Genomic DNA, 13158 nt, shown 5'->3' with positions numbered 1-13158 from the left:
GGGTGAATTAACATGGTTGATATATTTTAAAGTGCTCTTATTAATATAGATTATTCCCTATTGTATATGTTTTACAATATTGGTGAATATATTTAAATAGCACAGAGCACTGTATATAATTATGGTTATTTGTACTCATATTTCTATTATATACTTACACATTTATATAACTATTCCATTTATTTATTGAGAACTTAGCCCTAACGTATTTAATTGTTACAGTACCAGTAATAATAGGTCACTGTTTTTTTATATATATAATATAATACCGTTTTTTTTTACGTTTTGTAAGACGCACCGGATTATAAGACGCACCCCAAATTTGGAGAGAAAAAAAAATATGGGGTCCGTTTTATAATCTGGTGGTGTATTACCAGGGAGAGGGGGCAACAGCGAAGCGGGGTGATGCAGCCCAGATACTCACTGCGGTCTCTGCGGGGCCGGTGACGCCGCTCTGTGCGGGGCCGGTGACGCCGCTCTGTGCGGGGCCGGTGACGCCGCTCTGTGCGGGGCCGGTGACGCCGCTCTGTGCGGGGCCGGTGACGCCGCTCTGTGCGGGGCCGGTGACGCCGCTCTGTGCGGGGCCGGTGACGCCCGTCTGCTTTGTGCGGGGGGCAGGGAGTCACCGGCCATTCTGACAGGGCTGTGGAGTCGGAGTTGGAGCTCATTTTGGTGGATTCTGAGTCGGTATAAAATGCACCGACTCCTAAAATATATAATAAATTGGGGACAGTAGTGCAATGCAGAGTGTGATGAACATTTTTTCATAGGAATTTGGGAAAGTTATGAAATGTCCTATAAATGGCTGTTCTATTCTTGATCTAAGGCTGCATTCACACACAGCGTTTTTGCTGCGTTTTTTGAGGATACGTTTTTCAGTTGCAAAAGCTGATCAGCTTTTTAAAAAAAAACGCTTCACCTGAAAGGTTTTTTGAGCTCATAAATAATGTTTTCAATAGCAAAAGCAGATTAGAGAACGTCACAAACTGAGATGCTCATTCTTTATGAGGATCCTCACAAAACGCTGTGTCTGAATGTCGTATCTTTTCACCCATTGCCTTTGGTGGGATGCCAGGAGTCACTGCATTTCAATGAATTATTTTGCCATCAAGAAAGAAATTGTTAGCAAGACACTGGCAGTAAAAGATAGTAAAGCTCATCACACCGGCCAGTTTCTCCAGGCCTTAGTGGGAAAAGTTCTGCAAGACTAGGAACGCAAAAAAGAACAGGTTCTTGCTATTGTAAGGACAATGCTTCAAACATAAGTACAATTAAACTGATGAATGAGAGGAATGAACAACAGCTAGAAGAAAATTTAGGATTTAGTATGTGTGAGATGGAGCCACAGTGCTGTTCATGTAACTGAGGAACAAACAGATATTACAACAGAAGAACAGCAAAATGATACTTTGGGATTAGATGATCTTGTTGAAGCTGCTTCAAAACACTTTCATATTCATCACATGCGCTGTGTTGTGCACTCGCTGCAGCAGGCAATAAGAGATAGTCTGCAAGAGGGACCCCGGTTTCACACATCCGGCTTTTCGCCGGTTCGGTGGATGCGGTGCACTCCAGTACAGAGTATATAGTACAGTGGCAGCGCGACAAACGACTGTCACATGCTTTCATGTGACCCGGAAGTTGTGGCGCTGCCACTGTACTGTATACTCTGTACTGGAGTGCACCGCATCTGCCAAACCGGCGAAAAGCCGGATGTGTGAAACTGGGCGGACATGCTGGAAATCTAATTGGAAAAGTGAGGAAGTTGGTTATTGCCGCCAGAACCCCTAAAATTGATTCCATCTTGAAGAGACGTGCTGGGAATTTTTAAAAAAATAAAAATTAATGATATTTAATATTCAATTGATTTCTATAGCTTCATTTGGCTTGAAAAATGTAATCAGACCACAGTGTTTATTGTGCAAATTGCACGATGAGAGAAGCATAAAAAGTCGCTAGTCTGCCTCTGAATGCAAGTATGCACATCTCATACTTGCTGTCACAGGACTATCATTCAAGCTGGCAAAAGAATGGAATCCTGACAGTGTGCAAATTGTGCACTGTAAGGATTCATACGTCTGCAGTCACATCAAGTGATTGCAGAAATTTATGTGAAGCCTGAAAAATCCCTTTAAAGAGAATTTGTCAATTGCTCAAAAATTGCGCTTTCACCCCTCCCTCCTGGTTGCTGCCATTGACAGCTAGGCAGCTGATCTAGCAGTTTGTCACTCTTGTACCCTGCGGCATACGGGATGGAGCGGTGAAAGCACAAAGGCCCAGAGAAGACTCTGGAGAAATCCAATTGGACCCCAAGCAGAGATTTCACATACTGCACACCAAAAGCAACAAATGTGAATTTCTCTCCAATGGAGCGACACTTTTTGTACTAAGCGAAATTTTTTTCTAAGTGACAAATCCTCTTTTAAAAGATAATAGGATATCTCAAAAAGTACTGTGTTACTCCGGACAGTATCGCTGATGGCTGCAGCACAACAAAGCCAGACATGTGTGATGCAAAAATATCTGATGTCACTTGCTTTTCCCTTGTGCTTATGTAAGGGTCGAGGTAATTTGTCTTCTTTGTTCCCCTAGGTTCAGAGTAATCTTGAGGCCCAAGTGAATTCTGTGTCTCAGCTACTTAACAAACTCCAGGAGGCTGATAAGCAGCTGCAAATGCTCACAGGCCAGCACAGCACGCTCCAGAGTCAGCCAGCGGAAAGAGTGTACCAGGGGAGAGTCAGCGAGCTGGAGAGGCAGCTGACTATGCTGACAGAGCAAAGGCTCCAGCATCTGGAAAAGCTCCAGCAACAGCAACTCCAGATGCAGGTATAAACTCTGCTTTCCATCCGAAATGTACAAGTAATGGGCGTCCCGTGGCTTTCTATTATTTGCTGCCAGGAAAGCTTTCATTTATCTCCTAAGATTTGATCATTGATAACTATATATAACTTGTAGCACAATAGCTCCTAAGTAATTGCAGTTTTCTTTGTCGCTCCATTGGGAGACCCAGACAATTGGGGTGTATAGCTTCTGCCTCCGGAGGCCACACAAAGTATTACACTTTAAAAAGTGTAACCCCTCCCCTCTGCCTATACACCCTCCCGTGCATCACGGGCTCCTCAGTTTTATGCTTTGTGTGGAAGGAGGCACACATCCACTCATGCATTCTCATTTTAGTTAATCGGTTGGAAGAAAAGTGGGCCCCCACGGGGCCCCCGGCATGTTCCCTTCTCACCCCACTACGTCGGCGGTGCTGTTAAGGTTGAGGTACAAAGGCCGGAGCCTCATGCCGTCTCCTTCACCATCCCTTAGCGGCTCTGGGAGAAGTGGGATCCTGAGCGGTCATCCATTCACTGGGACCGTGCTCCCTCCGCAGCCCCTGTGGGAATCTGTCGGACAGGAGTCTATTTATCCTCAGGGACCGGGCCCTGCATCACTAAGGTACTCTGTGTCCCCATGGGGGATGTGCATGGAGCGCCTTCATCCCGGACGCTGCAGCAGCTGCTTATTTGTGACGGCCGGCGGACTTCCGCGCCGACCGAGCCTGCTTGTCGGCCGCGGTCTTAAATTTAGTCCCCGGCTTCAATTGCGGCCTAGTAGCAAAACTCCCGCCCCCGGGCCTGTCTATCAGGGGTAAGGGCGGGACTGCCGACCTGACGTCGGATGTGAGGGCCGGAGCATCCTGTATGTTTCCTCCCCCCTCACTGATCACTGTGGGGACTCCAGATTCCCGCACTTTTCTAGCGCCGCCCACGGCACCACTCCTCCCCAGAGAGCTCCGGCAGCCATTTTTTTTTTTTTTGGCATTCTGCCGGTGGAGGATTTCCAGGAAAGAGCTCTGCAACGCTGGGAGACCTAAGGCAGGGAATCTGGAGGACACACGCTCCGCTTTTTAGCGGTCGGTAAGCCACACCGGTTACCCGGTGCTGGTCCCCTTAGGGTGCCGGAATAGATACTATATATTTATATATTTCTGTTCGGTCGGGCTGTATACCCTTTCCCATATACCCTCAGTGATCACTCTCCTAGGAGACAACAGCATGTCGTCCACAAGGAGCAAGGGTGCCAAGGCACAGGGTTATTTTGCGACCTGTACCTCTTGTGCGGCTAAGTTACCTGCGGGTTCCACCTACCCTCACTGTGAGCAATGCTCAACCCCTGTTTTGCTTGCTCAGCCGGAGCCTCGGTCACTAGTGGGCCCCTCGGCTCAGGTAGACTCCCCCTGTCCAGGCGGCAGGGACAGAGTTTGCCGTTTTTGCTGAAAAACTCTCTGAGTCACTCTCACAATCCATTGCTCAGTCTATGGACAAATGGTCTGCCAAGCTGCTTGAAGCTTTGCAGTCCAGACCGGTCCTTACACAGGCCCCGGGCCCTGTTGGATCGTCGCCTCCAGGCCCCTCTCTGTCCGCGCCGCAGCGCGTTCCCAGGGGGGGCCCTAGGTCTCACGTGGAGGACTCCTGCCCGGACCACAGTCCCAGACCGGCTAAGCGGGCCCGCTGGGAATCTTCCCCGACTTCTTCACGCTGCTCGGGTTCCCAGCTTGAGGACTCTCTGGAGGACGAGGCGGACGTCGCAGCTCAGGGCTCTGACCCTGACGTTGCTCTCAATCTTGATACACCTGAAGGGGACGCCATAGTAAATGACCTTATCTCGTCCATCAACCAGGTGTTAGATCTATCTCCCCCGCCGCCACCTGTAGAGGAGTCGACTTCTCAGCAGGAGAAACACCAGTTTCGGTTCCCTAAACGTACACGGAGTGCTTTTTTCGATCACTCTAACTTCAGAGATGCTGTCCAGAAGCCCAGAGCGGTTCCGGACAAGCGCTTTACTAAGCGCCTTACTGACACACGTTACCCCTTCCCCTCTGACGTAGTTAAGGGTTGGGCTCAATGTCCCAAGGTGGATCCCCCAGTCTCTAGATTGGCGGCTAGATCTGTGGTATCGGTTGCAGATGGCTCATCGCTAAAGGATGCCACGGACAGGCAGATAGAGCTCCTGGTGAAATCCATCTATGAAGCCATGGGTGCGTCTTTTGCCCCGGCTTTTGCAGCCGTGTGGGCACTCCAAGCTATCTCAGCTTGTCTGGCTGAGATTAATGCGGTCACACGTAATTCTGCTCCGCAGGTTGCGTCTTTGACTTCTCAGGCGTCAGCTTTTTCTTCCTACGCCATGAACGCAGTTCTAGAGTCTGCTAGCCGTACAGCGGTGGCATCCGCTAACTCTGTGGCAGTCCGCAGGGCCATGTGGCTGCGCGAATGGAAGGCAGACTCGGCTTCCAAGAGGTTCTTAACCGGTTTGCCGTTTTCTGGCGACCGCTTGTTTGGCGAACGATTGGATGAGATTATTAAGGAATCCAAGGGAAAGGACTCCTCCTTACCCCAGTCCAAACCGAAGAGACCTCAGCAACGGAAAATACAATCGAGGTTTCGGTCCTTTCGTCCCTCCGCCAAGCCTCAATCCTCTTCGTCCAGCAGGCCGGAGAAAGACCAGAGGAACTCCTATGCGTGGCGGGCTAAGCCACGCCCCCAAAAACCCGCCGGAGGCAATGCCTCCAAGGCGGCCTCTTCATGACTCTCGGCATCCCCGAACCGCATCCTCGGTCGGTGGCAGGCTCTCCCGCTTTTGCGACGCCTGGTGGCCACATGTTCAAGATCGATGGGTGAGAGACATTCTGTCTCACGGTTACAGGATAGAGTTCAGCTCTTGTCCCCCGACTCGTTTCTTCAGAACCTCTCCGCCCCCCGCGCGGGCCGATGCACTTTTTCAGGCGGTGGACGCTCTGAAGACAGAAGGAGTTGTGATCCCTGTTCCCCCCCAGGAACATGGTCGCGGCTTTTACTCCAACTTGTTCGTGGTGCCAAAGAAGGACGGTTCATTCCGCCCCGTTCTGGACCTCAAACTACTCAACAGACATGTGAGCATCAGACGGTTTCGGATGGAATCTCTCCGCTCGGTCATCGCATCGATGTCACAAGGAGACTTCCTAGCATCGATCGACATCAAGGATGCTTATCTCCATGTGCCGATCGCACCCGAACATCAACGCTTTTTGCGTTTCGCCATCGGGGACGAACACCTTCAGTTCGTGGCATTGCCTTTCGGCCTGGCGACAGCCCCAGGGTGTTCACCAAGGTCATGGCATCTGTTGTGGCGGTCCTACACTCTCAGGGCCACTCGGTGATTCCCTACTTAGACGATCTTCTGGTCAGGGCACCCTCTCAGATGGCGTGTCAAAACAGCCTTACCGTCGCTCTGGCGACTCTCCAGCAGTTCGGGTGGATCATCAACTTCCCAAAAACCAAGTTGACACCGACCCAATCACTGACTTACCTCGGGATGGAGTTTCATACTCAGTCAGCGATAGTCATGCTACCGCTGGACAAACAGCTTTCTCTGCAGGCAGGGGTGCAATCTCTGATTCAGGGTCAGTCACACCCCTTGAGGCGTCTCATGCACTTCCTGGGGAAGATGGTGGCAGCGATGGAGGCAGTGCCCTTCGCGCAATTCCATCTGCGGCCACTCCAGTGGGACATTCTCCGCAAATGGGACAGGAGGTTGACTTCCCTCGACAGGAACGTCTCTCTTTCCCTTGCAACCAAGACGTCACTTCAGTGGTGGCTCCTTCCCAACTCTCTGTCGCAGGGAAAATCCTTCCTATCCCCAACCTGGGCTGTGGTCCCCACGGACGCGAGCCTGTCAGGGTGGGGAGCGGTTTTTCTCCACCACAGGGCTCAGGGAACCTGGACTCCGATAGTCATCCCTTCAGATCAATATTCTGGAGATAAGGGCAGTGTATCTAGCCCTATTGGCTTTTCATCGGTGGCTGGAGGGCAGGCAGATCCGTATCCAGTCGGACAACGCCACTGCCGTCGCATACATCAACCACCAAGGCGGCACTCGCAGTCGTCAAGCCTTCCAGGAAGTCCGACGGATTCTGCAGTGGGTGGAAGCCACAGCTTCCACCATCTCCGCAGTTCACATCCCGGGTGTAGAAAACTGGGAAGCAGATTTTCTCAGTCGTCAGGGCATGGACGCGGGGGAATGGTCTCTTCACCCAGACGTGTTTCGAGAGATCTGTCGCCGCTGGGGAACGCCGGACGTCGACCTCATGGCGTCACGGCACAACAACAAAGTCCCGGCATTCATGGCCCGGTCTCAAGATCACAGAGCTCTGGCGGCGGACGCATTAGTTCAGGATTGGTCACAGTTTCGACTGTCTTATGTATTTCCTCCTCTGGCGTTGCTGCCCAGAGTGCTGCGCAAAATCAGGTCCGACTGTCGTCGCGCCATTCTCGTCGCTCCAGATTGGCCGAGGCGGTCGTGGTACCCGGATCTGTGGCATCTCACGGTGGGTCAACCATGGGTGCTCCCAGACCGCCCAGACTTGCTGTCACAAGGGCCGTTTTTCCACCTGAATTCTGTGGCCCTCAACCTGACTGTGTGGCCATTGAGTCCTGGCTCCTAGCGTCCTCAGGGTTATCTCAAGATGTCATTGCCACCATGAGACAGGCCAGGAAACCAACGTCCGCCAAGATCTATCACAGGTCTTGGAGGATCTTCTTATCCTGGTGCTCTGATAAGGGTTTTACTCCCTGGCCTTTTGCCTTACCCACTTTTCTTTCATTCCTTCAATCCAGAATGGACAAGGGGTTGTCTCTCGGCTCTCTCAAGGGACAAGTATCGGCGCTATCCGTATTTTTTCAAAAGCGTCTAGCCAGGCTTCCGCATGTCCGCACGTTCCTGCAGGGAGTTTGCCACATAGTCCCACCTTACAAGCGTCCGCTGGAACCCTGGGACCTTAACAGGGTGCTAACGGCTCTTCAGAAACCACCTTTCGAGCCGCTGTGGGATGTCTCTTTATCACGTCTTTCGCAGAAGGTGGCATTTCTAGTGGCAGTTACATCGCTCCGTAGAGTGTCGGAGCTGGCAGCGCTGTCATGCAAAGCCCCCTTCCTGGTGTTTCACCAGGATAAGGTGGTTCTGCGTCCGGTCCCGGATTTTCTCCCTAAGGTGGTATCTCCTTTTCATCTCAATCAGGATATCTCCTTACCTTCATTTTGCCCTAATCCAATTCACCAATGTGAAAAGGATTTGCACTCATTAGATCTGGTGAGAGCACTCCGGCTCTACGTGTCTCGCACGGCGCCCCTGCGCCGTTCAGATGCGCTCTTTGTCCTTGTCGCTGGCCAGCGTAAGGATTCGCAGGCTTCCAAGTCAACCTTGGCTCGGTGGATCAAGGAACCGATTCTTGAAGCCTACCGTTCTTCTGGGCTTCCGCTTCCTTTGGGGCTGAAAGCCCATTCTACCAGAGCCGTGGGTGCGTCCTGGGCATTGCGGCACCGGGCTACGGCTCAGCAGGTGTGTCAGGCAGCTACCTGGTCTAGTCTGCACACTTTCACGAAACACTATCAGGTGCATACCTATGCTTCGGCAGACGCCAGTCTAGGTAGGCGAGTCCTTCAGGCGGCGGTTGCCCACCTGTAAGAGGGGGTCGTTTTAGGCTCTTTTTATCGAGGTATTCTTTTACCCACCCAGGGACTGCTTTTGGACGTCCCAATTGTCTGGGTCTCCCAATGGAGCGACAAAGAAGAAGGGAATTTTGTTTACTTACCGTAAATTCTTTTATTTTATATGTGGAGAATTATGGTGACTCATAGGGTGCTGAATATTTTTATCAAAGAATATTAATGATAGTTTATAAAATTAAATATATTTTTATAGAAGCAGTCCAATAATTCCCTTCAATCTCTTATTTTGAGAATGAGGTTTTAAAAGGAATTTGTCTGCAGGGTTTTGCTATGTAAGCTTATAACGCTCGCGGACAGGTGTAGGGGCAGCAAACAGGATTAGTTGGCCCACTAGACCACAGGAGGGTCCCTGGGCTTACCCTTTCATGGAAGGGGCTTAACTAACAGGACAGGTGATGGACTCAGGTATAGACAGGTACAGGTGGGGTGACTGAGGCAGGCTGCACAAGCAGGTACGGACAGGAATGGTGGATAAGGCAGTGACACAGGTATGGAAGGTAGGCACAGGTGACGGAATAGGGGGAAACGAGACCTTACAACTAGCTAGCTAGCAAACTGAGACACTGACTAACTAGGAGCGTTGTTCAGGCACCTCCCTTAATGGGAGGGTGCCTTAAATACACTGTGCCTCTCAGCCATAAACTGAGAGGCATTTCCTGGAAATAGCGCACCGGCTCTTTAAGAGGAGGGCCGATGCATATGCGCAGTAGGCACGATCCCAGAGAGTCTGCTGCATGCACAGGCCCCAGGGTGAGAGGACAGCAGGATACATGGGTGGCCGGGGGAATGCGGTAGAAGGATGCGACCCAGCCAGGGTGGTGAGTGACTGTGTCCCTTCAGGAATGCCGGCGCTACCTCCCCTTTACTTCCCCCTTTTCTCCAGGCTGGAAGGAGTCTTCATCTCCAACAACTTGTCTTCAGAGATGATGTCACGCTGTACAATGGGCTAGTAAAACTTAGTACCACGGATTCCCCACTAGGTGGCAGCAGAGTAGTGAATGAGAGTCAATGTTACACTGTAATAGAAAGGCAGCAGAGTAATTTCAGCAGGCAGCTAACAGGCGAACCACCATGGGGCAATAGATTAGTCAAACAGTCAGGGTCTAGCCCAGGGGTCTCAAACACGCGGCCCCCAGGCCGCATGCGGCCCGCCAGTCTGATTTATGCGGCCCACAGACACAGTGCAGAACACTTGATATTTGCCCTCCACTGCCTCCAGTCATTTAGCGGTCGCCAGCCGCACTTTAACATTGCAGCCGCGGCCGACCGCACTTCCGCTTTGGAGAAGCCGCCAGGGAGAAGCAATCAAAGCCGGAGTTCAATCAGATGTCAGGGTGAAGCAATCGACGGCGGCATTCAACTCGAGCTCAGCAGCGCGACCCGAGCAGCGCTGACGTCAGCTGCTTTGCCGGCGGGTGCAGCGGAAGGAACAAGAGCATAGGGCAGATTAGAACGTTTGTGGTGTGTGTGTGTGTGTGTGTGTGTGTGTGTGTATATATATGATGATGGCTGTGTGTGTGTGTGATGATGGCTGTGTGTGTGTGGATGATGATGATGATGGCTGTGTGTGTTGATGGTGATGATGGCTGTATGTGTGTGGATGATGATGATGATGGCTGTGTGTTGATGATGATGAGGATGATAATGATAGCGGTGGTGGCTGTGTGTGACTGATATTGATGGTGGCTGTGTGCGACTGATCATGATGATGGCGGTGATGGCTGTGTATGACTGATCATGATGATGGCGGTGGTGGCTGTGTGTGACTGATGATGATGATGGCGGTGGTGGCTGTGTGGGACTGATGATGATGACGGCGGTGGTGGCTGTGTGTGACTGATGATGATGATGATGATGGCGGTGGTGGCTGTGTGGGACTGATGATGATGATGGCGGTGGTGGCTGTGTGGGACTGATGATGATGACGGCGGTGGTGGCTGTGTGTGACTGATGATGATGATGGCGGTGGTGGCTGTGTGGGACTGATGATGATGGCGGTGGTGGCTGTGTGCGACTGATGATGCTAATGGCGGTGGTGGCTGTGTGCTACTGATGATGATGATGGCGGTGGTGGCTGTGTGCGACTGATGATGATGATGGCGGTGGTGGCTGTGTGCGACTGATGATGATGATGGCGGTGGTGGCTGTGTGTGACTGATGATGATGATGGCGGTAGTGGCTGTTTGTGACTGATGATGATGGTGATGGTGGCTGTGTGCGACTGATGATGCTGATGGCGGTGGTGGCTGTGTGCGACTGATGATGATGATCATGGCGGTGGTGGCTGTGTATGACTGATGATGATGATAGCGGTAGTGGCTGTTTGTGACTGATAGTGATGGTGGCTGTGTGCGACTGATGATGATGGTGATGGTGGCTGTGTGTGACTGATGATGATGATGGCGGTGGTGGCTGTGTGTGACTGATGATGATGATGATGGCGGTGGTGGCTGTGTGACTGATGATGATGATGGCGGTGGTGGCTGTGTGTGACTGATGATGATGATGGCGGTGGTAGTGGCTGTTTGTGACTGATGATGATGGTGATGGTGGCTGTGTGCGACTGATGATGATGATGATGGGGATGGTGGCTGTGTGTGACTGATGATGATGATGGCGGTGGTGGCTGTGTGACTGATGATGATGATGGCGGTGGTGGCTGTGTGTGACTGATGATGATGATGGCGGTAGTGGCTGTTTGTGACTGATGATGGTGATGGTGGCTGTGTGCGACTGATGATGATGGCGGTGGTGGCTGTGTGTGACTGATGATGGTGGTGGTGGCTGTGTGTGACTGATGGCGGTGGTGGCTGTTTGTGACTGATGATGGTGGTGGCTGTGTGCGACTGATGATGATGGCGGTAGTGGCTGTGTGTGACTGATGATGGTGGTGGTGACTGTGTGCAACTGATGATAATGGCGGTGGTGGCTGTGTGTGACTGATGATGATTGTGGTGGTGGCTGTTTGTGAGTGACGACGATGATGATTATGACGACGATGGCTGTGTATGATGATGATGATGATTGCCGTGTGTGTTTGTATGATGATGATGGTGGCTGTGTGTGTATGATGATGATAAAAATGATTTTGATGGTGACTGGAAGACCGGAAAATGTTACATTCAGTCTCAGCCTTCTTGTCGGTCTGGACAGACGCTCATCTGTTCAGAGCGATGAAGCTGAGCTGACATTGACTTTGGACTACGTCAGAGGCAAGCTTTTTTTTTTTCTAAAAAAGATGGAGTCCCTAAATGTGTTTTTTGTTTTATTTCTAATAAAAATATTTTTCTCTGTGTTGTGTTTTTTTACTGTTTACTAAAAATTCATGGTGGTCATATCTAATTTGACATGACACCATGAATTTTGGGTTTACTACCAGCTGAGAATACAAAGCTGGTATTAACCCCATTATTACCCAGCGTGCCACTGCCACCAGGGACGCTGGAAGAGCCAGGTAAAGCACCTGGAAATAGCACTGTGATGAATGCGCCATTTCCAGGGGCGGTTGTGGGCTGCGGGGGGCCCAAAATGCTTGGGCCTTACCACGCTGAGAATCCCAGCCCTCAGCTGTCTGGTTTTACCTGGCTGGTGATCAAAATATGGCGGGAGCCCACGCATTTTTTTTTCCCATTATTTAATTAAAAAAACAATTGGGCTTCCCTGTATTTTGATTGCCAGCTAAGGTAAAGCCAGGCAGCTGGGGGTGGCAGCCCGTACCTGTCCACTTTATCTGCTCTGAGAATCAAAAACACTGCTGAGCGCTATGTAATTTTTTTAATGCTGTGACAGAGAATGAGTGTCTGTGCTTGGCTGTTGGAATAACCTGGAATCTGCTTATACATTTTGATGCTGATGCCAATCACAGATGCCCACTCTCTTTGACAAATAAATAATATAAAAAAATGACGTTTCGCTTCACGGTATTTTTGATTCTCAGCGCATACTAATGTAGCATTGTTATAATAGTTGAAATAATTGATTAGCAATTATATTGTATTGTATTAAATTTGAAAGGAATGCGGCCCTCGGCCTTAAATTTCTTTTATGTGCGGCCCACTTACTCTGACGAGTTTGAGACCCCTGGTCTAGCCGGAAGTCAAGTCAGTGCAGAGGGAGGATCAAAATCAAGTCAGAAAACACAACCGAGTCAGAAATCGAGAGATCAGGTATGCAGAGGGAAACACAAACAACAGACAGGAGCGGGAAGTCAGGGACTGGGACAGATGGACGAACGAAGGAGGGTACAAGTCAGGGCACGACAACAAGGAGTCAGATCAAACAGGAAATCTCACCAGAGCCAGTCACAGGCTGCAGAGCAAAACTATAACCAGCACTGGAATGCAAGTACAGCAACCAGATATATTGTCTCCTGAAACCAGAATGAGGCTGATGGGAGTTAACCCCTGACATGACCAGGCCAGGTCTGGGAAACTCTGGAGTGGAGAATACCTGTTCTGGATAATGACAGATGGTAGGTGAAGACATGGCCCGTGGTCGGGGAAGACTAGAAGCTACCTGCTAGAGGGACTCCAACTGGACCCTGAAAGGAAGACCGCACCGACTTCCAGGATAGGCCTCGCTGGAGCTTCAGGAACCAAACATCTTTCCGGCCTTTCCGGCCAAGAAACTC

General features: G+C 50.7%; 1 protein-coding gene across 3 annotated transcripts in view; it reads left to right on the top strand.

Moving 5' to 3' along the window:
* KIAA0586 (KIAA0586 ortholog) overlaps positions 1 to 13158 on the top strand; it is a 355375-nt gene that overhangs the window by 36800 nt on the left and 305417 nt on the right. For all 3 annotated transcript variants that reach the window (XM_075329931.1, XM_075329932.1, XM_075329930.1), the window contains exon 6: positions 2593 to 2826. In XM_075329931.1, the coding sequence (XP_075186046.1) occupies positions 2593 to 2826 (234 nt within the window). The remainder of the gene's footprint in view (positions 1 to 2592; positions 2827 to 13158) is intronic.

This window comes from Anomaloglossus baeobatrachus, chromosome 12 (genome assembly GCF_048569485.1).
Source record: "Anomaloglossus baeobatrachus isolate aAnoBae1 chromosome 12, aAnoBae1.hap1, whole genome shotgun sequence".
NCBI lineage: Eukaryota > Metazoa > Chordata > Amphibia > Anura > Aromobatidae > Anomaloglossus > Anomaloglossus baeobatrachus.
This window is presented reverse-complemented; position numbering and strand designations above follow the sequence as displayed.